Here is a 22550-nt window from a genome sequence, read left to right as displayed (position 1 = left end):
TGTATGGTTTAATTTGATCTTAAGCTGTACGTGAAATCATAAAACTGAGTAATATTTTTTCTGTATTTACATGAATTATCCCGGCTAGGCGACATATTTTTCTGATAAAACTCTGTGTTCCTGATGATTCCTCCAATAGGGCTAACCCTCCTGAGGTAGTCATAACTGAGCTCATGATAGAACTAGCGGTTTTATCACAGCATGTTTTTGGTTTATGTTACGGCCACGAAATCTTTTGTTGGTTTTATGCATTGCCTCACAGTTTTGTGTATTTGTTTACAAAAAAAATCTCTCCGACAACAACCGCAAAGGCAAGTTTTATTGAAATGGTATATGATAAGTGATAAAACCAATTCATGTCTACTTGCAAGTCTTTAATTGAAGATGTTTATAGCAGAACTTATATGATAGTTTTATGGAACGCCAAATGTTCAAAGTAAACAACTACCACATAAAACTAATTTAGAACAACTAGCTTTTTGACATGCTCGTATAAAACCAGGATAAAACATGAATAAACCTTCAAGGCATGCTGATTGTTACTTGGGTTGTCTGTGGTGAAGCTTTGCATTTTTCATTTTTTTTTTGTTTTGGAGATCTCCTCGCTTTTAGGAAGCATATGTATGAGATTTTTGATCAACAAGTAGATAAGTTTTATTGGATGAACAGACATGCTCTTGTTAATAAACTACTTCTTACCACTAAACCTTAAGAAAGAAAGACTTAATATTATTCTTGAAGAGTGGGGAATTATCTCGGTCAACTTAAGCTTGCATTCATTTACTAACTTTTCGCAAAATTTGATTAACTATTCTTCACAAGTGACATTTCACATATACAATATCCCTCGTGAATTTTGGGTTCACCATTTCTTGCAAAATAAGAAAAAACTTTCGTCAAAAAGCTCCCTCGTCGCGCACAGCACATGTATCCAACCCACCCAGCTGCCAAATTTCCTCCCCTTTCTTATCAATTTCCCTAGCAGCCATACACCATAACAATCGTGTTCATTTTATCGATTTTTCCTGATTTTTCCAACTTGCTGTCACTTGACGGTACATTCACACAAAATATAGGAGTAGCCATTTCGGATTATCATCCGCGAGTACCTAGTAATATAGTAGATTCGTTCGTTTTCCACACTTTCCAACGAGGAAAATCGGTCCAGATTCGATTAACGATAGTGCGCCATTTGTTGCGGAAAATTGTAGTTATTCAATTGTTGCGTATGAGTTTTATGGTACAGTAATTGGACTTTTGCTGAAGCTGGAGTGAGAAAGGGCAGCTGTTTTTGCACTTGTGAAAAGGAAATCGATCAAACTGTTGTGTTGTAGCATTTGTATTATGTAGTAGGCATTTGATATAAATCGTAATTAGTTTAAATTCCATAATTTTGTGCATAGCAAAGCATTCATTTACCAGTATACTTGTGCCTGGTTTAGATTATCCAAAAACAAATCGTGCTAATCTCATGATAAGTGTTATCGTATAAACATAAACGTAAAATAGTAGTAAATTGTCCTAACATCTTTGTCGCCTAAAAAGCTGTTGTTACAAAATAAGTGAAACTGCGATCAGAAACACCACAAGTGAAACTCCGAATCAACTCGACCATGGTTGACATAATCTGCCTAATGGCCCTGATGGGAACGGTGCTGGCGGCTGCTGGTGCTGAAAGCTGGCCGGAAGGATTTTCCACTTCGCAGCACTCGATCGTCAAGCGGATGGATTTGGAAACATGTCTAGGTCAGTACTGTAGCTATATACCTACAACAACTCAATAATCTTACGTTTTATTGCGCTGCATTAGTGCACATTGGGCCGAAAATGGCTAATCAAATCGCATTGTCGGCTTGACTGGAAGTAACCCGAGCAAAGGCGAACAACAAATTGATAACAAGTTCTGTTACCTGGTTATCATTCGTTTGATAATTGAGTTTGTTATCATTTAGGTTGAATTAAGAGCCAACATATCAAAAATGATAACTTAAATTTACTTCTCGAATACCAACATGATAAGATGTTAAATTACCATTGAGTTCAAGTTGATAGCTAATTGTGTTATATAATATTATGTTCAGCATTGCATTTAGCTATCAACATGAAAAAATATAGCTGGTTTTGTTATCAATTAGTTATCATTCAGAGCTATTTTATCGACGAAAATAGTAAAAATCTAGACATCGTCAGCAATTGAAAAAAAGTTTCTCATAATTCACAACACATGTTTTCAACTATTGCGACCAGCGGGACTCGAACCCTGATCAAGTGATTGCCGATAGCAACCAATAGCCCCTATACCAACGGGACTAAGTGAGAGTGAGAGTAATTGAAAGCTACGCTATCATACTACAGTCGCACTGGAGGTGGAAAGCGGGATCTATTTTTAGATTCGAGGTTTATTAGTCTCTCAGTTTTGGGAATGCTTTGAAGTATGCGTTTCGAAACTGATAACATATCAATTGGAAATAATGATAACAAAAATAACAAATTGATAACACCGATAACACAGTTAATTATCAAAGTGATATCAATTTGTTATTGGCCTTTGCTCGGAAATGTTTCACATTTTAAACCAGTCAAAGTAACCACGCTGTCCTACAAATAAAAAATGACCTATTGTAAGATTGTTATTGTCAATAATACACACTAAGATAAGTTTGGCAAACTCCATGTGCTCAGCATACATTTATACTCAATCTCGAAAAAATATGTTCCTATATTTGCTGAATTTCATCAAAATATCTCTTGAACCTTAGCTACCACACAACACGCTTGCTGAGCGCTGAGCGGTCAAAAACATACACATACGCGCCCTTCTCAAATGCTACTTGTTTGTCGGGATAGCTAGTTTAAAATAAAGATTTGACCAACACTTTATTTTTGAGAACTGAAAAAATCAGAGCAAGTAAAAGCACAGTTTCCTTGATTCTTACTGGATTCCTTCAGCATAATTGTTTTTTTTAGAATTCTGCGGTAGTTCCATTGTAATTTGATCCGAAATTTCTTTTGATATTTGTTTTAAAATTTAAACGGCAATTCCTATGAAGAAATTCCTTCAACAGTTCTTTTTACAGCTCTTTGCAAGTGTATTCCATTGCATTTATATTCATTGCTTCTGAAAATTGCTTCAGAAATTAGTATTAAAAATAAATTTCGTCAGTATTTTTTTTTAATTTATTCTCAAATTTATTTTGGACTTCCTTTGGCTATTTCATCGTACAGCACTTTCTTTGAGAATTCCTTCGGGAATTTGATTGAAATCCTTGGAAATTCCTTTCAAATCCACTTCGAAATTTTTATGCGAAACTTTTCTGGAAATTTCTCTTGAAAGTCTTTCTGCCATTAATTTGGAAATTTCTCAGACAATTATTTTCATTCTACAATTCCTTCGGTATATTCTCAGTTCACTCCACAATTCCTTCGTTATATTCTTTGGGAATTCTTTCGGCAACTTGTTCATGAAAATCTTCGATAATTCCTTTGGAATTCCCAGACAATTCCATTAAAAATTCAGAAATTCTCAATTTAGCTTGCTCGAAGAACATACAGGGGATAGACAAAATGATCGGGACAGGCAAAATTTTCACTTTTCAAAAAATAGTCAAATAGCTACAACTTTTTGAAAAAAGCATAAAAAAATCTAAAATTTTTACTGTAAGTTCATCAAGAAGTTGTGTATCAGTGGTCCAATTTAGAGAAAGATCGGACTATTCAACATAAAGTAAGAAAGATTCTAGAAGAAGTCATAATTATTCGATAGCCAACTTTAAATTGTTATATCTCCAGATTCAATGCACCAAATGCAATGAAATTTTGGGCGTTCATGACTTATATAATTGACTTTGAAAAACTTTTGAAATAACTTTAAAAAAAAAGTTACAGCTATTTGACCATTTTTTTGAAAAGTGAAAATTTTGCCTGTTCCGATAATTTTGTCTATCCCCTATACAATGGAATTGCGGCATCCAAAAGGGTGGCCCTCCTCTCCTCTTCTTGGCATAACGTCCTCACTAGGACAAAGCCTGCTTTTCAGCTTAGTGTTCAATGAGCACTTCCACAGTATTTAACTGAGAGCTTACTCTGCCAATGACCATTTTGCATGTGTATATCGTGTGGCAGGCACGAAGATACTCTATGCCCAAGGAAGTCAAGGAAATTTCCTTTACGAAAAGATCCTGGACCGACCGGGAATCGAACCCGTCACCCTCAGCATCGTCAAGCTGAATACCCGTGCGTTTACCGCCTCGGCTATATGGGCCCTGCGGAATTTCAAAATCAATTCGTAAAGAAATTGTCGAAGTGTTTCTCAAAGGAATACCTCTAGAAGTTCCCGAAAAAACTACCTGATAAATTCTCAAAGGAAATGCCGACATTTCCCTCAAAATTACCTAAGAAGTTTCCAAAGGAGTTGCCAACGGTATTGCTATACAAATTTCTAAAGGAATTCCTGAAGAAATTGTGAATGCTTTTAACCCTTCCGTTACCAACCCCCCCTAACGAGAGTGCGAAAAAATACTCTTTTCGTTATAACTTTTTTGTTTTTCAATATTTTTCGACCAAATTTTGACACAATAAGCGGATTTCCTTCTATTTTAAGGATTTGCTAGGGATTGTTGGAATGGCCACCTGGTTCCGGAGTTATTCCGGAATCAAAATGGGTCATTCGATTTGGCCATTTTGGAAAAAGTAAATTTTCGATATGAGAGCCGTTCAGTTTTCAGACCTAAGTGCACTAGAATGATAGAAAAAATTGTCTAGAAGCCCATCCCGGTCACTACGTGCCTTGGAACCCGTTTTACGGATGTTCCGGGGAACCGGTTCCGGGGTCAATTTTTGAATATGATTCAATCCCATCATGCGACACCTCAAACTTCATGATTTTTCAAGATGCATCATTCTGTGCTGTTTTGGCGTTGTCTGGAATACTGTTGGCCATTTTGGAACCGGTATTCGGATATCCCGGGAATCGGTTCCGATGGTTCCGGGGTCCAATTTTCGAAAATAAACAAACACCATCATACGACATATCAAACTTCATGATTTTGAAAGTTATGGCACTTTATCATAATGGTTGGCCACTTAGGATCCATTTGGCCATTATGGAATCGGTATACGGATTTTCCGGAACCCAGTTCCGATTTGAGTGATTTTCAAAATACATCATTCTGGGCTAATATTGCGTTATCTGAAATACTGTTGGCCATTGTCGAACCCGTATTCAGATTTCTCGGGAATCGGTTCCGGTGGTTCCGGGGTCAATTTTTCGAAGATAAACACCAGGAATTCCTACGAAAATTCTTCCAGCAATTCCTACGGAAGTTCTTCCAGCAATTCCTACGGAAGTTCTTCAAGGAATTCCTACGAAAATTCTTCCAGCAATTCCTACGGAAGTTCTTCCAGCAATTCCTACGGAAGTTCTTCAAGGAATTCCTACGAAAATTCTTCCAGCAATTCCTACGGAAGTTCTTCCAGCAATTCCTACGGAAGTTCTTCAAGGAATTCCTACGGAAGTTCTTCAAGGAATTCCTACGGAAGTTCTTCCAGGAATTCCTCCGCCAATTCCTCCAGGAATTCCTCCGGAAATTCCTCCTGGAATTCCTCCGGGAATTCCTCCAGGAATTCCTCCAGGAATTCCTCCAGGAATTCCTCCGGGAATTCCTCCAGGAATTCCTCCGGGAATTCCTCCAGGAATTCCTCCGGGAATTCCTCCAGGAATTCCTCTGGGAATTCCTCCAGGAATTCCTCTGGGAATTCCTCCAGGAATTCCTCTGGGAATTCCTCCAGGAATTCCTCCGGGAATTCCTCCAGGAATTCCTCCGGGAATTCCTCCAGGAATTCCTCCGGGAATTCCTCCAGGAATTCCTCCGAGAATTCCTCCAGGAATTCCTCCGAGAATTCCTCCAGGAATTCCTCCGGGAATTCCTCCGGGAATTCCTCCGGGAATTCCTCCAGGAATTCCTCTGGGAATTCCTCCAGGAATTCCTCCGGGAATTCCTCCGGGAATTCCTCCGGGAATTCCTCCGGGAATTCCTCCGGGAATTCCTCCGGGAATTCCTCCGGGAATTCCTCCGGGAATTCCTCCGGGAATTCCTCCGGGAATTCCTCCGGGAATTCCTCCGGGAATTCCTCCGGGAATTCCTCCGGGAATTCCTCCGGGAATTCCTCCAGGAATTCCTCCGGGAATTTCCTCCTGGAGGAATTTCCGGAGGAATTCCTGGAGGAATTTCCGGAGGAATTCCTGGAGGAATTTCCGAAGGAATTCCTGGAGGAATTCCCGGAGGAATTCCTGTAGGAATTTCCGAAGGAATTCCTGTAGGAATTTCCGAAGGAATTCCTGGAGGAATTTCCGGAGGAATTTCTGGAGGAATTTCCGGAGGAATTTCTGGAGGAATTTCCGGAGGAATTTCTGGAGGAATTTCCGGAGGAATTTCTGGAGGAATTTCCGGAGGAATTTCTGGAGGAATTTCCGGAGGAATTTCTGGAGGAATTTCCGGAGGAATTTCTGGAGGAATTTGCGGAGGAATTCCTGGAGGAATTTCCGGAGGAATTCCTGGAGGAATTTCCGGAGGAATTCCTGGAGGAATTTCCGGAGGAATTCCTGGAGGAATTTCCGGAGGAATTCCTGGAGGAATTTCCGGAGGAATTCCTGGAGAAATTTCCGGAGGAATTCCTGGAGGAATTTCCGGAGGAATTCCTGGAGGAATTTCCGGAGGAATTCCTGGAGGAATTTCCGGAGGAATTCCTGGAGGAATTTCCGGAGGAATTCCTGGAGGAATTTCCGGAGGAATTCCTGGAGGAATTTCCGGAGGAATTCCTGGAGGAATTTCCGGAGGAATTCCTGGAGGAATTTCCGGAGGAATTCCTGGAGGAATTTCCGGAGGAATTCCTGGAGGAATTTCCGGAGGAATTCCTGGAGGAATTTCCGGAGGAATTTCTGGAGGAATTTCCGGAGGAATTCCTGGAGAAATTTCCGGAGGAATTCCTGGAGGAATTTCCGGAGGAATTCCTGGAGGAATTTCCGGAGGAATTCCTGGAGGAATTTCCGGAGGAATTCCTGGAGGAATTTCCGGAGGAATTCCTGGAGGAATTTCCGGAGGAATTCCTGGAGGAATTTCCGGAGGAATTCCTGGAGGAATTTCCGGAGGAATTCCTGGAAGAATTTCCGGAGGAATTCCTGGAGGAATTTCCGGAGGAATTCCTGGAGGAATTTCCGGAGGAATTCCTGGAGGAATTTCCGGAGGAATTCCTGGAGGAATTTCCGGAGGAATTCCTGGAGGAATTTCCGGAGGAATTCCTGGTGGAATTTCCGGAGGAATTCCTGGAGGAATTTCCGGAGGAATTCCTGGAGGAATTTCCGGAGGAATTCCTGGAGGAATTTCCGGAGGAATTCCTGGAGGAATTTCCGGAGGAATTCCTGGAGGAATTTCCGGAGGAATTCCTGGAGGAATTTCCGGAGGAATTCCTGGAGGAATTTCCGGAGGAATTCCTGGAGGAATTTCCGGAGGAATTCCTGGAGGAATTTCCGGAGGAATTCCTGGAGGAATTTCCGGAGGAATTCCTGGAGGAATTTCCGGAGGAATTCCTGGAGGAATTTCCGGAGGAATTCCTGGAGGAATTTCCGGAGGAATTCCTGGAGGAATTTCCGGAGGAATTCCTGTAGGAATTTCCGGAGGAATTCCTGTAGGAATTTCCGGAGGAATTCCTGGAGGAATTCCCGGAGGAATTCCTGGAGGAATTCCCGGAGGAATTCCTGGAGGAATTTCCGGAGGAATTTCTGGAGGAATTTCCGGAGGAATTTCTGGAGGAATTTCCGGAGGAATTTCCGGAGGAATTCCCGGAGGAATTCCTGGAGGAATTCCCGGAGGAATTCCTGGAGGAATTCCCGGAGGAATTCCTGGAGGAATTCCCGGAGGAATTCCTGGAGGAATTCCCGGAGGAATTCCTGGAGGAATTCCCGGAGGAATTCCTGGAGGAATTCCCGGAGGAATTCCTGGAGGAATTCCCGGAGGAATTCCTGGAGGAATTCCCGGAGGAATTCCTGGAGGAATTCCCGGAGGAATTCCTGGAGGAATTCCCGGAGGAATTCCTGGAGGAATTCCCGGAGGAATTCCTGGAAGAATTCCCGGAGGAATTCCTGGAGGAATTCCCGGAGAAATTCCTGGAGGAATTCCCGGAGGAATTCCTGGAGGAATTCCCGGAGGAATTCCTGGAGGAATTCCCGGAGGAATTCCTGGAGGAATTCCCGGAGGAATTCCTGGAGGAATTCCCGGAGGAATTCCTGCAGGAATTCCCGGAGGAATTCCTGGAGGAATTCCCGGAGGAATTCCTGGAGGAATTCCCGGAGGAATTCCTGAACGAATTCCCGGAGGAATTCCTGGAGGAATTCCTGGAGGAATTCCTGGAGGAATTCCTGGAGGAATTCCTGGAAGAATTCCCGGAGGAATTCCTGGAGGAATTCCCGGAGGAATTCCTGGAGGAATTCCTGGAGGAATTCCCGGAGGAATTCCTGGAGGAATTCCCGGAGGAATTCCTGGAGGAATTCCCGGAGGAATTCCCGGAGGAATTCCCGGAGGAATTCCTGGAGGAATTCTCGGAGGAATTCCTGGAGGAATTCCCGGAGGAATTCCCGGAGGAATTCCCGGAGGAATTCCCGGAGGAATTCCCGGAGGAATTCCCGGAGGAATTCCTGGAGGAATTCTCAAAGGAATTCCTGGAGGAATTCCCGGAGGAATTCCTGGAGGAATTCCCGGAGGAATTCCTGGAGGAATTCCCGGAGGAATTCCTGGAGGAATTCCCGGAGGAATTCCTGGAGGAATTCCCGGAGGAATTCCTGGAGGAATTCCCGGAGGCATTCCTGGAGGAATTCCCGGAGGAATTCCTGGAGGAATTCCCGGAGGAATTCCTGGAGGAATTCCCGGAGGAATTCCTGGAGGAATTCCCGGATGAATTCCTGGAGGAATTCCCGGAGGAATTCCTGGAGGAATTCCCGGAGGAATTCCTGGAGGAATTCCCGGAGGAATTCCTGGAGGAATTCCCGGAGGAATTCCTGGAGGAATTCCCGGAGGAATTCCTGGAGGAATTCCCGGAGGAATTCCTGGAGGAATTCCCGGAGGAATTCCTGGAGGAATTCCCGGAGGAATTCCTGGAGGAATTCCCGGAGGAATTCCTGGAGGAATTCCCGGAGGAATTCCTGGAGGAATTCCCGGAGGAATTCCTGGAGGAATTCCCGGAGGAATTCCTGGAGGAATTCCCGGAGGAATTCCTGGAGGAATTCCCGGTGGAATTCCTGGAGGAATTCCCGGAGGAATTCCTGGAGGAATTCCCGGAGGAATTCCTGGAGGAATTCCCGGAGGAATTCCTGGAGGAATTCCCGGAGGAATTCCTGGAGGAATTCCCGGAGGAATTCCTGGAGGAATTCCCGGAGGAATTCCTGGAGGAATTCCCGGAGGAATTCCTGGAGGAATTCCCGGAGGAATTCCTGGAGGAATTCCCGGAGGAATTCCTGGAGGAATTCCCGGAGGAATTCCTGGAGGAATTCCCGGAGGAATTCCTGGAGGAATTCCCGGAGGAATTCCTGGAGGAATTCCCGGAGGAATTCCAGGAGGAATTTCCGGAGGAATTCCAGGAGGAATTTCCGGAGGAATTGGCGGAGGAATTCCTGGAAGAACTTCCGTAGGAATTCCTTGAAGAACTTCCGTAGGAATTCCTTGAAGAACTTCCGTAGGAATTGCTGGAAGAACTTCCGTAGGAATTGCTGGAAGAATTTCCGTAGGAATTCCTGGAGGAATTTCCGGAGGAATTCCTAGAAGAATTTTCAGAGGAATTTCTGTAGGAACTTCCGTAGGAATTCCTGGTGTTTATCTTCGAAAAATTGACCCCGGAACCACCGGAACCGATTCCCGAGAAATCTGAATACGGGTTCGACAATGGCCAACAGTATTTCAGATAACGCAATATTAGCCCAGAATGATGTATTTTGAAAATCACTCAAATCGGAACTGGGTCCGGAAAATCCGTATACCGATTCCATAATGGCCAAATGGATCCTAAGTGGCCAACCATTATGATAAAGTGCCATAACTTTCAAAATCATGAAGTTTGATATGTCGTATGATGGTATTTGTTTATTTTCGAAAATTGGACCCCGGAACCATCGGAACCGATTCCCGGGATATCCGAATACCGGTTCCAAAATGGCCAACAGTATTCCAGACAACGCCAAAACAGCACAGAATGATGCATCTTGAAAAATCATGAAGTTTGAGGTGTCGCATGATGGGATTGAATCATATTCAAAAATTGACCCCGGAACCGGTTCCCCGGAACATCCGTAAAACGGGTTCCAAGGCACGTAGTGACCGGGATGGGCTTCTAGACAATTTTTTCTATCATTCTAGTGCACTTAGGTCTGAAAACTGAACGGCTCTCATATCGAAAATTTACTTTTTCCAAAATGGCCAAATCGAATGACCCATTTTGATTCCGGAATAACTCCGGAACCAGGTGGCCATTCCAACAATCCCTAGCAAATCCTTAAAATAGAAGGAAATCCGCTTATTGTGTCAAAATTTGGTCGAAAAATATTGAAAAACAAAAAAGTTATAACGAAAAGAGTATTTTTTCGCACTCTCGTTAGGGGGGGTTGGTAACGGAAGGGTTAAAAAAATAGTCAAAACAAATTGCTAATATTTATTTCAAAGGAGATGTCGGAAAAAATTCATCATAATTTCTGCAAGTATTCACAAATAAAATTTTGAAGGAATTCTCAAATAATATGCCGGAGAAATTTCGTAAGGAATACCTAAAAGAATTACTTGGAGAGTTTCCTAAATAATTAGCCACCGATTTTCCAAAAACCATGCCACAGAAATTCTTAAAAAAAATATTGTAGAAATCATCAAAGTAATTTCTGAAACAAAGATTACGAAGAAATTTCCAAGTTCTGAAAGAATCTCTAAAATAATTCTGAAAGAATTTTCGAAGATTTTTTCAAAGAAATCCTGTGGTAAATCTCAAAGAAATTTCTAAAGAAATTACCGTACAAGTTCCCTGAATAATATTCCAAAAGATCTCAACACAATTTCCTAAGAAATTTCCAAATTAATTTCATATGAAATTCTTAAAGAAATTTTGGAAACAAGTTACATCGAAATTGCTGAAGGTATTCCAAAAAAAACGACCACGGAAATTCCTTAAATATTTTTTTCCAAAGAACTTTTCAAAGAAATTGCAGAAGGAATACCGATGCTATGCTAAGAAATAAAAAAAAAATATCGACGAAAATCCCGCAAAAAAATTAAGAAGAAATTGAAAAACGTTTCCAAAGCAATTTGCGTGGAGGTTCTCAGATTACCGAAGCTACTACCGAGAGAATTCACAAAAGAATTGCCGGAAGGATTAATAGAGAAATTTAAAAAAATACCAAAAAAATTGCTGACATAATTAGAAAACAATGCTTTAGATAATGTTCAAAAAAGACAAAGGAACTTCTGAAAAATATTTCCAAAGGATTTGCCGAAGTTAAGGATTACTCCTAAAGAAATTACCGAATATACTGAATAAATCAAGCGTTAAGAGCTTGGTAAAAAAAAGGAATATACTGAACTCAGTGAAACACATACAAAGCCTAAACATCAGAATCTACATAAGTGTGAAAACCACCAAGAGCAAATTCTTTATTTGTGAATTAATCCAGCTAATCAATAAGCATTTATACAAGTCGTATTTCGGTATTATATCTACATTCCACCCGCTTACTACTCTTTTATAAATCAACATAGTTACAGAGTCGTGGGTTCGAATAATACCAAAACAAATGGTATTTTGTTTCACAAGACCGACCAACTGCATTAGAGAGAACGCAACTCTTGTAAGACGTTGTGAAAGACGGACCGGGTTAGGGTGGTGTTTGGAACCCAGTTTGACTTTCTATTCCGCAAAATCGTAACTTGTTCTGTGGCTTAGTTGGTTAAAGCGCCGGACTAGCGATAAGGAGTCGTGGGTTCCAATCCCACCCAAACAAGGGGTATTTTTTTTCGTATATTTATCTCTCAATTTGTCAATTAAACGTACTTTGCCTAAAAATACTTCAAGTTTTTACGTCATTCAGACATACTGGGACATACTGATATAGTCGGAAAAGGGCAATAAATTCATTGTCATCTACGCACTTTGCCTTTAAAAACATTAAGCTCACGATATTCTGCTTATTGGCGAGGCTCAAACGGAAAATTAATTACTAAGAATAGATAATCTATTAGATATGCAATCACAATTCTTCGCAAATGAATAATTCTTAGTACAATCCATAAATAAATCCTCAATAGAATTCTTAGTGACAAATTTTATTCAACCACTGATCACGTCCATCATAGCAGGCCGATGAACAGAGTTCTACCCAAAGGTTACAGTGCTGGCACGAGTAGCGTCACGGTCACCATGTAATGTCATACTTTTGTCCGAGGTAGCTGATATTCCAAGCAATACACATGTCACATAACAGTCACGTCAGCGCAAGTTTTTGCTGTATATAAGTTACTGTGATTTGCTTCAAACACAATGTTACAGGTGAGTTACAGTGATTTCTAAATATACAACAAAAACATGCGCAAACACCATGTTAGAAATAAGTAAAAAAAAATGCACTGCCGTGACTGTTAGGGCCTGTTTATAAACTACGTAGATTCTTAGGTTGCAAAGAGGGCGGGGAGGGTTCTGGACAGAGATGGCCAAAAAAAGAGTACGTTGTTTATGGGCAGCGCCTTATGCGGCATGTGTGTTGCTTGGGATATCAGCTATCCCGGCCAATAGTATGACATTACATGGCGATCGTGACACTACCCAAGCAGCACACAAGTTACAAAGAAGTGTCGACAGCGCAGGTTTTTAGTTAGACACGAGTCATTTTCAGGTTATTCTGCCTTTGAGTTAGAATTACATGAATGTGTAGCTCCTGTACAACCAAAAACCTGCGCTGTCGACACTCCTTTGTGACTTGTTTGTTGCTTGGGTACTCGTGACTGTGATATGACTTAGAACTCTCATATGACATGATTGTTGCTCATTCAACCTTGTGAAGATTAACTCTACACAATTTATCGTGGGACGGGGAGAGGAGGAGGTTATGGTTTTGAAGCAATCGTGCTTCATTTGGAATTCTAAACCACAGGAAAACAAACATGGCGATCAATGTACGGCACTTGATGTTTATTGCTTCTCATGTAATCATTCAATATAAACTTGAAAAGTCTGCATAGAAATTTGAGATAGGGTGACGATGAGTATTATCGGCAGGTTTGTTCTCTTCGTCACGGGGGGTTTTTGTCGGCCAAATTTCCTGAAACTTGGGCATATAATTCAACTTGACTGGGAAGGATTTGAGGCCAATTCTGAGTTCAACAGAAAGAGAACAAAACTGCCAAAAATACACAATTTCCACTAGTTACATGTTCAATTTTAAGGTTTTGGAACAAGTTTCAATGAAAATATGCTGATTTTTGCCAGAAATCTTTCCATAACTTTTTTTTTCAGATTCCACTATAAATCTGTTATAGCGGTTTTCTCATGCTTTTATCCAAAGAATATTTCAACAATTCTTGGCAAGCTTCCCTTGAAACTTACCAAAATTCCTTAAATGGTACTAACAAAACCCTTCAAAGTTTCAACAAAGAATTTAAACAAAGATGCTTTCTGAGATGCCTCTAGATTCTCTTTTTTTTCGTTCGATCAGAAGTATTACAGGGATTAAGCAAAATCTCTTTTGCTGATGTTATCAAAGCTTATTTATTTGAAAGAATGTATAAAACATTTAAAAATGAATTCAAGGGTTTTTCGAGGAATTCCAATCGTGTTTTATGTGTAACACCTTATGGCAATTGGCAATTACCTTCATATGCATGCAAACTGACTGATTGGTTTATGTGATTCGTGATCGTTGTTTTTTTATATTCTTTTACAGTGCGCTTCGACGTCCACTTGAACACGATCATCCGCACGGAGGAGTCCCGCTCGATGGGGGCCAAGTTCCTGGACGATGCTGACGTAAGCTCGCGAGAGCAGTGCCTGCGACTGTGCTGCGAGACGGAGAAATGCGATGTGTTTGTTTTCGAAGAAAAGGTGAGAAAAGGATAAAACTGAACGATTATTATTAGCATTAACAACGACATGAAAGTAAGACATTAAAATATATTAATATGAATGAAAAATAATAGTTAGTTTAACCATAAATATTATTATAAATAAAAACATTTATTAATTGTTAAAAATAATAAAAGAAAAAGACACAAAAGTTACAATTAGATAATAAAAAATCATATATGAAAAGAAAAATCCACAGGTAAAAACAAAAACAAATATTTAGTGATACCCCATGAAGAATACCTACAAATTTCTAATAGAAATAAATAAACATAACAAATTGATAAATGTTTAGAAAAAATTGAACTCAAAGAAAACTATACACGTTCAATATTTGTTTCCGCTTCTTCTTATTCTAGAACCAGGGCACCTGCTTCCTCTTCCAGTGTGGCCCTTCGAACGATTTCCACTGCAAATTCACCCACCATGGTAACTACACCAGTGCCGTTCTGAAAATTCCATCGGTGGAGCAGCCCCCACCTCCTCTGGTTACGCAGATCCACTCGCTGGTTCAGCCCCCGTCGCCACCCCAGATGGCCGTTATCGTGCCCCAGCTTTCCCAGCATGAACGCGAACTGGTCAGCCTCAAAGCGCCGAAAACAGCCGCGAGAAGGTTAGAGTTATACAAATTTTAATATCCTAAATCTGATCCATTAGGCGTATAAGACCCTCTAAGACCCATTGTTATCTTTCATAACAGTGAACAAACGACCACGGCACCGCTGCTACCCCCTCTAGGGGTCCAACTAGGTCAATTACCCACAACAACTACCCCGAAGCCTACTACGCCGATGCAGTGTGGACACTACGAGTTCCCGTGCCACTCGGGCGAATGCATCGCCATCTACAATGCGTGCGACGGAATTCCGCAGTGCTCGGATGGTAGCGATGAAGGTCCCGAATGCCGTAGACCCCCGCCCATTAAACCGTTCCAACCGGCTCCTGTGCAGCAACAGCAGCAGCAACAACTACAACAACAGGCTCAACAGATTTCCACGAACCAAGTGAACGACATGCCCCCGGTAAAATCCATAATGTCACAAGTTTTCCAACCGGATCTACAGCAGCAACAGCTGAGAGGATTGCAGGAGCAGCAGAAGCTGCGTAACCAGATGCCACACAACCGGGAGGACCCGATGACGGCTCCGAAAGCGTCGTGGTCACGACCGGCCATTGATCAACAGAGCGCCTATATTGGTATGATTTAAGGGCTATTCCCATTACGCCGGGCCGGGACCGTGCCGGGCCCCGGCCGTGCCCCGGTCATCGATTTCTTACATGCGATTACTATGGCGTGTTTCACATCACACCGTGCCGTGGCTCGGTCGGGCCCCGGCCGGGCAAGTAAGAAGCACGCCATAGATATCGTTAGAAAGAAATCGGTGACCGGGGCTCGGCCGGGGCCCGGCACGGTCCCGGCCCGGTAAAGTGAGAAGACCGCTTTAAAAGTTTTTTTAGCATTAACCCTCCACAGGAAACCTTAAATCACAGACAAACAGACGTAACACCTTGAACGATTTTCATGGAAATCCATCGCCCAATTCACACTATCATCACCTGGTGGAAAAGTTGCACGAATCACTGTGTTGTGCAATATCGTCAACAGAAGGCGCTAGTGTGAAATGTCAAACGCATAGAAAAACGATGCGCGCGCCTCTGGTTGTGAAAACCACAACTATGAAAATTTAAAATGATCGTTAAAAGCGTGGTCGATGGAAATTTCGCAAGTGTTACGTCTGTTTGTCTGTGCTTAAATGATGACCCATTTGGCCCATACCTGGTTCCATTTGGAACCCAAATTTGATCATCTATATCTCATGTGAGCATGTATATCTACATTGAAATATGGTGTCTTCGGCAAAGTTGTTTATTGGGTTGAATATTCACTAAAGATGGACCGTTTCTGAACGTGCAAATTTTATATTTCATATATCTCAGGATGTTGATCACCTAGAAATATGGTATCTTCGGTAAAGTGGCTGGGTAGGTCAAGGACTTACAGATGATGTGCCATTTGATTCGGAACTTCACATACGGGTGGCGTTACTGAGAATGCATATTTCATATCTCATTCATCTCAGGATTCTGATCACTTAGAAAGATTGAGTTTTCGGAAAAGTTTTTGTGTAGGTCAAATACTTCCAAATGATGAGCCGTTTAATTCAGAACTCCACACATAGATGGCGCTAGTGAAAATGGAATTTGTGTATGTCTTACATCTCCTATCACTACGATATATAAAGTCTTGGGCAAAGTTATTGGGTAGGTCAAGGACCTCCAGATGATGGGCTATTCAATTCAGAGCTCCACACGTAGGTGCCGCTAGTGATTGATTGTTGTTACATTACTGATACTGTGCTACATCCTACAGGTCTATGGAGCATTGTTCTGTAAACAAATCATCTTCAAACATAACCTGCAATCTCCAAGAACTTCCGCGAGTAAAGGCCTGAAGATCTACAAACATAGCCAATGGTTCTTGCTACATTACCGATGCGTTGTAACATCCCAGAGGTCCATTGAGCATTGTACTGAAGAGTATTCATTTCCAAAGATATGCTAGGTCTTCCATGAACTTCCGCGAATTAAGGCCTTAAGATCTACAAGCGTACTGAATGGAATGGACACTGCTCGACAAAATTTTACAAAATTTGGTGTTATGGGATAAGGAAAAAAAGAACAGGGTTTAGGTCCCTAGAAGTGTCAAAGTGAAGGAATTTTTGAAAAATATCGGACCAGGCCTTCACAGTTTATGACCGAAGTTTGTATGAAGAACTTTGGGTGCTCAGACGATATGCGCATTAGAACGTATCGAGCATATATTTAAGCGTTTTCGGTATTTAGGTTTGTTTCATTAATGTCTAGCGCCCTAATATATGCACAGCGCGTTCTAATTCACATATCAATTGAACACCCCAAGTTCTCCATACAAGCTTCGGTCATAAACTGTGAAGGCCCGACCCAATATTTTTCAAAAATTCTTCCATTATGACACTTCTAGGGTCCCAAACCCCTGTTCTTTTTTTTCTCATCCCATAACAAAATTTAGTGTTAAACGGTGTTATTCTTACATGACTGATACGATGCAACATGCTACAGATCCATGGAGCATGGTTCTGTAGAGAACTACTTTCCATGATGTAGGTCCTCCAAGAACTCCCACGAGTAAAGGCCTTATGATCTATGAGCGTAATCAATGGTTTGTTGTTACATTACTGATACGTTCTAGCTACTCCAAAAACTTTCACGAGTAAAGACCAGAAGATCTACAATCGTTATCAATGGTTTGTTGCCACATTACTGATACAGTGTAGCGTCCTAAAGGTCCAGGGAGCATAGTTCTGTAGACAAATAATTTCCAAAGATGATCAAGGACCTCCAAGAGCTTGTACGAGTAAAGGCCTTAATATCTACAAGCGTAATCAATGAATTGTTGTTACATTTCTAATACGTTGTAACATTATACAGGTCCATGAACCGTTTTTCTGTATAGAACTAATTTCCATAGATGGTCTAGGTCCTCCAAAAAACATTCACGAGTTAAGACCTGAAGATCTACAACCGTTATCAATGATTTGTTGCCACATTACTGATACAGTGTAGCGTCCTACAGATCCAGAGAGCATAGTTCTGTAGAGAACTACCTTCCAAAGATGATGTAGGTCCTCCAAGAACTTCCACGAGTAAAGGTCTTATGATCTATATGCGTAACCAAGGTTTGTTGTTACATTACTGATACGTTGTAACATCCTACAGGCCCATGAACCATTTTTTGTAAGGAACAATTTTCCAAAGATGTTCTAGGTCCTCCAAGAACTTCGATGAGTACTTAAGGACCTGAAGATCTACTAGCATTATCAATGGTTCGTTGCCACATTACTGATACAGTGTAGCGTCCTACAGGTCCAGGGAGCATAGTTCTGTAGACAAATAATTTCCAAAGATGATCAAGGATCTCCAAGAGCTTGAACGAGTAAAGGCCTTAAGATCTACAAGCGTAATCAATGGATTGTTGTTACATTTCTAATACTTTGTAACATTATACAGGTCCATGAACCGTTTTTCTGTATAGAACTAATTTCCATCTCCAAGAGCTTCTACGAGTAAAGGCCTTAAGATCTACAAGCGTAATCAATGGATTGTTGTTACATTACTGATACGTTGTAACATCCTACAGGTCCATAAACCATTTTTCTGTAAGGAACTAATTTTCAAAGATGTTCTAGGTCCTCCAAGACCTGAAGATCTACAGGCACTATCAATGGTTTGTTGCAACATTACTGATACAGTGTAGCGTCCTACAGGTCCAGGGAGCATAGTTCTGTAGACGAATAATTTCCAAAGATGATCAAGGACCTCCAAGAGCTTCTACGAGTAAAGGCCTTAAGATCTACAAGCGTTATCAATGGATTGTTGTTACATTTCTAATACGTTGTAATATTATACAGTTCCATGAACCGTTTTTCTGTATAGAACTAATTTCCATAGATGATCTAGGTCCTCCAAGAACTTCCACGAGTAAAGATCTGAAGATCTACAAGCATTATCAATGGTTTGTTGCTACATTACTGATACAGTGTAGCGTCCTAGAGGTCCAGGGAGCATAGTTCTGTAGAAAAATAAAATCCAGAGATGATCAAGGACCTCCAAGAGCTTGTACGAGTAAAGACCTTAAGATCTACAAGCGTTATCAATGGACTGTTGTTACATTTCTAATACGTTGAAACTTTATACAGGTCCATGAACCGTGTTTCTGTTTAGAACTAATTTCCATAGATGAGAAGGTTCTGGGTTCCATCCTTGGCCGTCCCTTTGTACCTTTCAATCTACTTTCTTTCTCTACATATACATATATTCATAAATTTCATAACCATCGCTAGAACAGAAACGGATTGAACAAGCCTTTTCTCTTCTTCGTACTTTCACAGCACAGTGTCAATCTATCATATAACGCCTACAAGTTATGCAACCAAGCGAACTGTGCCGCTTCTCCTTCAGAGTAATCAACACACAATTTATTACCTAAATATATCACCGAGATCTCACATCCTTACCCTACTAACAAATACCCCATTCGTGCTGGTTGTGGAGACGCAGAGTGCTCTCGGTTTCTAATAGCAACAATCATCACACCACATCACACTCTAATCTAATCTTTCCTTCCCAACTGACTGTAAGGACTTGGCTGGCACCGGTACTGATCCAAAATGTATGTGCTGATCAAATTGCAACTTAAGTGGAGTGTTCCAGTTCCTTATTCAGTTGGATCTCAGTGAAATTCATACCAGTTCAGATCAATCACGCAGGAGCAACCATTGACATATACAGTCAGTCTAAGCTGTGCTAAGAAAATAGTAACTTTGGTGTATAGTAGAAAAAAAATCCCATCGATTCGTGCTGAAATCCGAAAAATCTATCAATAATTTATTGAGTTATTAACGTTTGTAATCTTTCATATTTTCGTTACATTCTCGATTTTTCGTGTTCACAAAGTGTATCTTCGTATAGAAATTAAAGACGTAGTCCTACGTCAAAAACTATTGTGTAACAATTTCAAGTCCGAATCTCAAGGCTAAATAATTCCTCTAAGGGTCTAAAGTTCTAAAAAAATGTGTGGGGCTAAAAAAACAAGTTATTCAGCAAAATAGGGAAGGTTTCTTCCGGGATCTAGAAAAAATGATCAATAATAGATTTCTCTGTAATTTTATGTCAATAACTTAAATACGAGTAGAGATATCGTAATTCTTCACACATTTTCGGTTTCGGTAGAATAAGATATTTCATCGAAAAAAATGGGATGTTTATTAGCCCCATACAGTTTTTGAGAACTTAAGCCCCTTGAGGGAGCAGTTAGGCTTCAGAAACCGATTTTAATATTTGAGACGATCATTTTTAAGCTAAAACGATCAACTTCTCTAGTTTTTACAAAATAAGTGACGGCCTATTCAGCAGGGCAGGGGGGAGGGGGGTTCTGAGATGCTCAAATTTTGGTCTACGTGGTTTATGAATGGCCCCTTAAGGTATCACGCAAGAAATTTCAACAGCAATCCGAATGTTCTACTTTTTTGTCTGCATAATTTCTCCACAACCCAGGTAACAATTTGATGGTGTACAAACGTTCCTCCAACTTTTTTAAATCAGCCTTCATTTGAACAAAAGCTGAGCACAAGGGGTACAATCCTTTATTTAGCTCCTAAACATCTAATTTTGACGATTTTATTCAACCTTCGGCTGATTTGAGGTTCTCTGAAAGGCAGTTTCAAAGCTTAATATTAAGCGCATACAGCTTAGTATTAAGCACAAACAGTGAGAATATCAGCTGAACAGTGGCTGGCTAATGGTGTCAGTGACTGAAAACAATGTCAGCTGCATATTGGTCCGAAGTATGGCTTATTCAACCTCTTTAATCAGCAATTCACAGATGGCTGAATATCAAGTTGAATAGTATATTCGTCATCTGTGTAACCAGCTTTGAAGCATACACCACCATGCAGAATTAATCATCTGTTGTTCAACCTTTAATCAAACATTTTTTGACAGCTGACCCAAGCATGTTTTCGTGAAGTCCACATCGCTTTTTCAGCCTTAATCCAAGCTTAGTTCAACTTATGTTCTTGACTATTCAGACACAACGAGTAACGCTCTTGTTTTCGAGGATACGTATACAATTGTGTGTGGTGTAGGTACAAAGTTGAGTGACTAGAGGACTCAAGAGGTCCGAGTTTGATTCCCAGTTTTCCCACAGATTTCGAAACATCTTCTCTAGAAATAGAAGCAGCTAATTATTATTATTATTATATTTTATTAAAGACACTTTACCAAATAAGTTGGCATTCGTGTCTAAAAAGCAGCTAATGGAAAAATAGGCTTACGAAAGTATTTATATTTTTATTTTTACACAATAATTATTGATAAATTCAATTGATTACTGATTAAGCGCATTTTTAGCCTTAAAACAGCCTTTCAAAGAACCTCAAATCAGCCAAAGGTTGAATAAAATCACCAAAATTAAATGTTTAGTAGCTGAATAAAGGATTGTACCTCTTGTACTCAGCTTTTGTTCAAATGATGGCTGATTTAAAATAGTTGGAGAAACGTTTGTACAGCATCAAATTGTTACCTGGGTTTTCAAGAACTCTTGCTGAAGTACCACCAAAAATTATGTTCTGTACGTTTCGTTATATTTCGTTTCAGACACTGCAGATAGTCGAATCTTCAACCATAAAGGAGGACTGCAACTATCCTCCAACAATGCAGCTGCTGCGCAGTACCAGTTCCCTGAAACCAGTTACGTTCCCAACATCCCACGAAACAACCCTTACATGCCTATTCCCGACAGCTTCCAACCGGGATCGCAGTGGAACGACCCTCGCATGTCGCCACCTCAACGCCCCATGTGGTCACAATCCCAGCAGGTTCCTCAAGAACAGTACGTTCAACCACCTCCTCAACACCAACCGGACGTCACCCAGCTTCAACCGATTCAGACAATCCCCTCAAATCCTCCATCCCCACCCCAACCCCAAGCGGCGGCCACTCCGGTGGTCTCCGAACCCAAGTCCCTTCCCCAGAACGCCGAAACGACTAAGAATTCCGAAAACCACATATCCGGAAAGTCCTCCGAAGAATACGAATCCTACGACGAACAGCAGTATCCGGAAAAGCCCTCCAACGAAGACCAGGAAGAACCGGAGAAACCGGAACCACCTCAGCAGAAGAAGAAACCGCGGAAACACCACCACCAACACCAACACGACGAGGAGCACAAGAAGCGGAAATCGAAAACGGCCAAGAAGGACAAGGCCGTCCACGAGAGCGAAGGCCACATGCCACCGGTGCACGAACACCTGAAAATGCTGCGCACCGATCTGGAGATCGAGTTTGCCGATCACGATGGGCAAGCGGAACGGCCAGGCGGAGCGGTCCTTTCGTTGACTTTGGGTAAGATTGTCTCGACATGGAATCGTGATCGTGGGTGTCTAATGCAAGAATCCTTACAGGAGCCATTCTGACGGCGGCGTTGGCCATCCTGATCGGATGCCGGATGAAGGTTGCCCGCAGGAGGATCCGAAGACAGGGCAAGGGCTCGTACGCGCACGATGCCGACTTTCTGGTGAACGGGATGTACCTCTAGGACGCGTAGGATGATGGCTGCAGGGCAGTCGCTTGAGTAGTAAGATTGATTGAATGCTTTTATTTTGACATTTGGTTTGCATTGGAGTTATGTTCTACTATTTATGTGAGGCATCTTTTGACTGAGAATTGTATAAGGTATGATTTTTGCTTTATTCCAGCCACGTGTAGAAGAGATTTTAGGTTACACAATAAAATAGATAAGAACCCACCACAATTCGATTTTATTTGATTGAAAGAAACATTTTGGAAAAATTGTTAAAAAAAAAAATACAGCT

At 41.3% G+C, this 22550-nt stretch overlaps 1 protein-coding gene across 1 annotated transcript; it reads left to right on the top strand.

Moving 5' to 3' along the window:
- The first annotated feature begins 1090 nt into the window (after positions 1 to 1090).
- LOC109429805 (basic-leucine zipper transcription factor A) lies at positions 1091 to 22489 on the top strand. The gene is made up of 6 exons (XM_029864302.2): positions 1091 to 1746; positions 13961 to 14118; positions 14499 to 14752; positions 14840 to 15336; positions 21334 to 22080; positions 22140 to 22489. The coding sequence occupies exons 1-6, from the start codon at positions 1614 to 1616 to the stop codon at positions 22271 to 22273; spliced, it is 1923 nt and encodes a 640-aa protein (XP_029720162.2). The 5' UTR covers positions 1091 to 1613; the 3' UTR covers positions 22274 to 22489.
- Positions 22490 to 22550: the final 61 nt, after the last annotated feature.

Source organism: Aedes albopictus, chromosome 2 (assembly GCF_035046485.1).
Source record: "Aedes albopictus strain Foshan chromosome 2, AalbF5, whole genome shotgun sequence".
NCBI classification, from domain to species: Eukaryota; Metazoa; Arthropoda; class Insecta; order Diptera; family Culicidae; genus Aedes; species Aedes albopictus.
The sequence above is the reverse complement of the archived record's forward strand: the minus strand, read 5'-3'. Positions and strand labels throughout refer to the sequence as shown.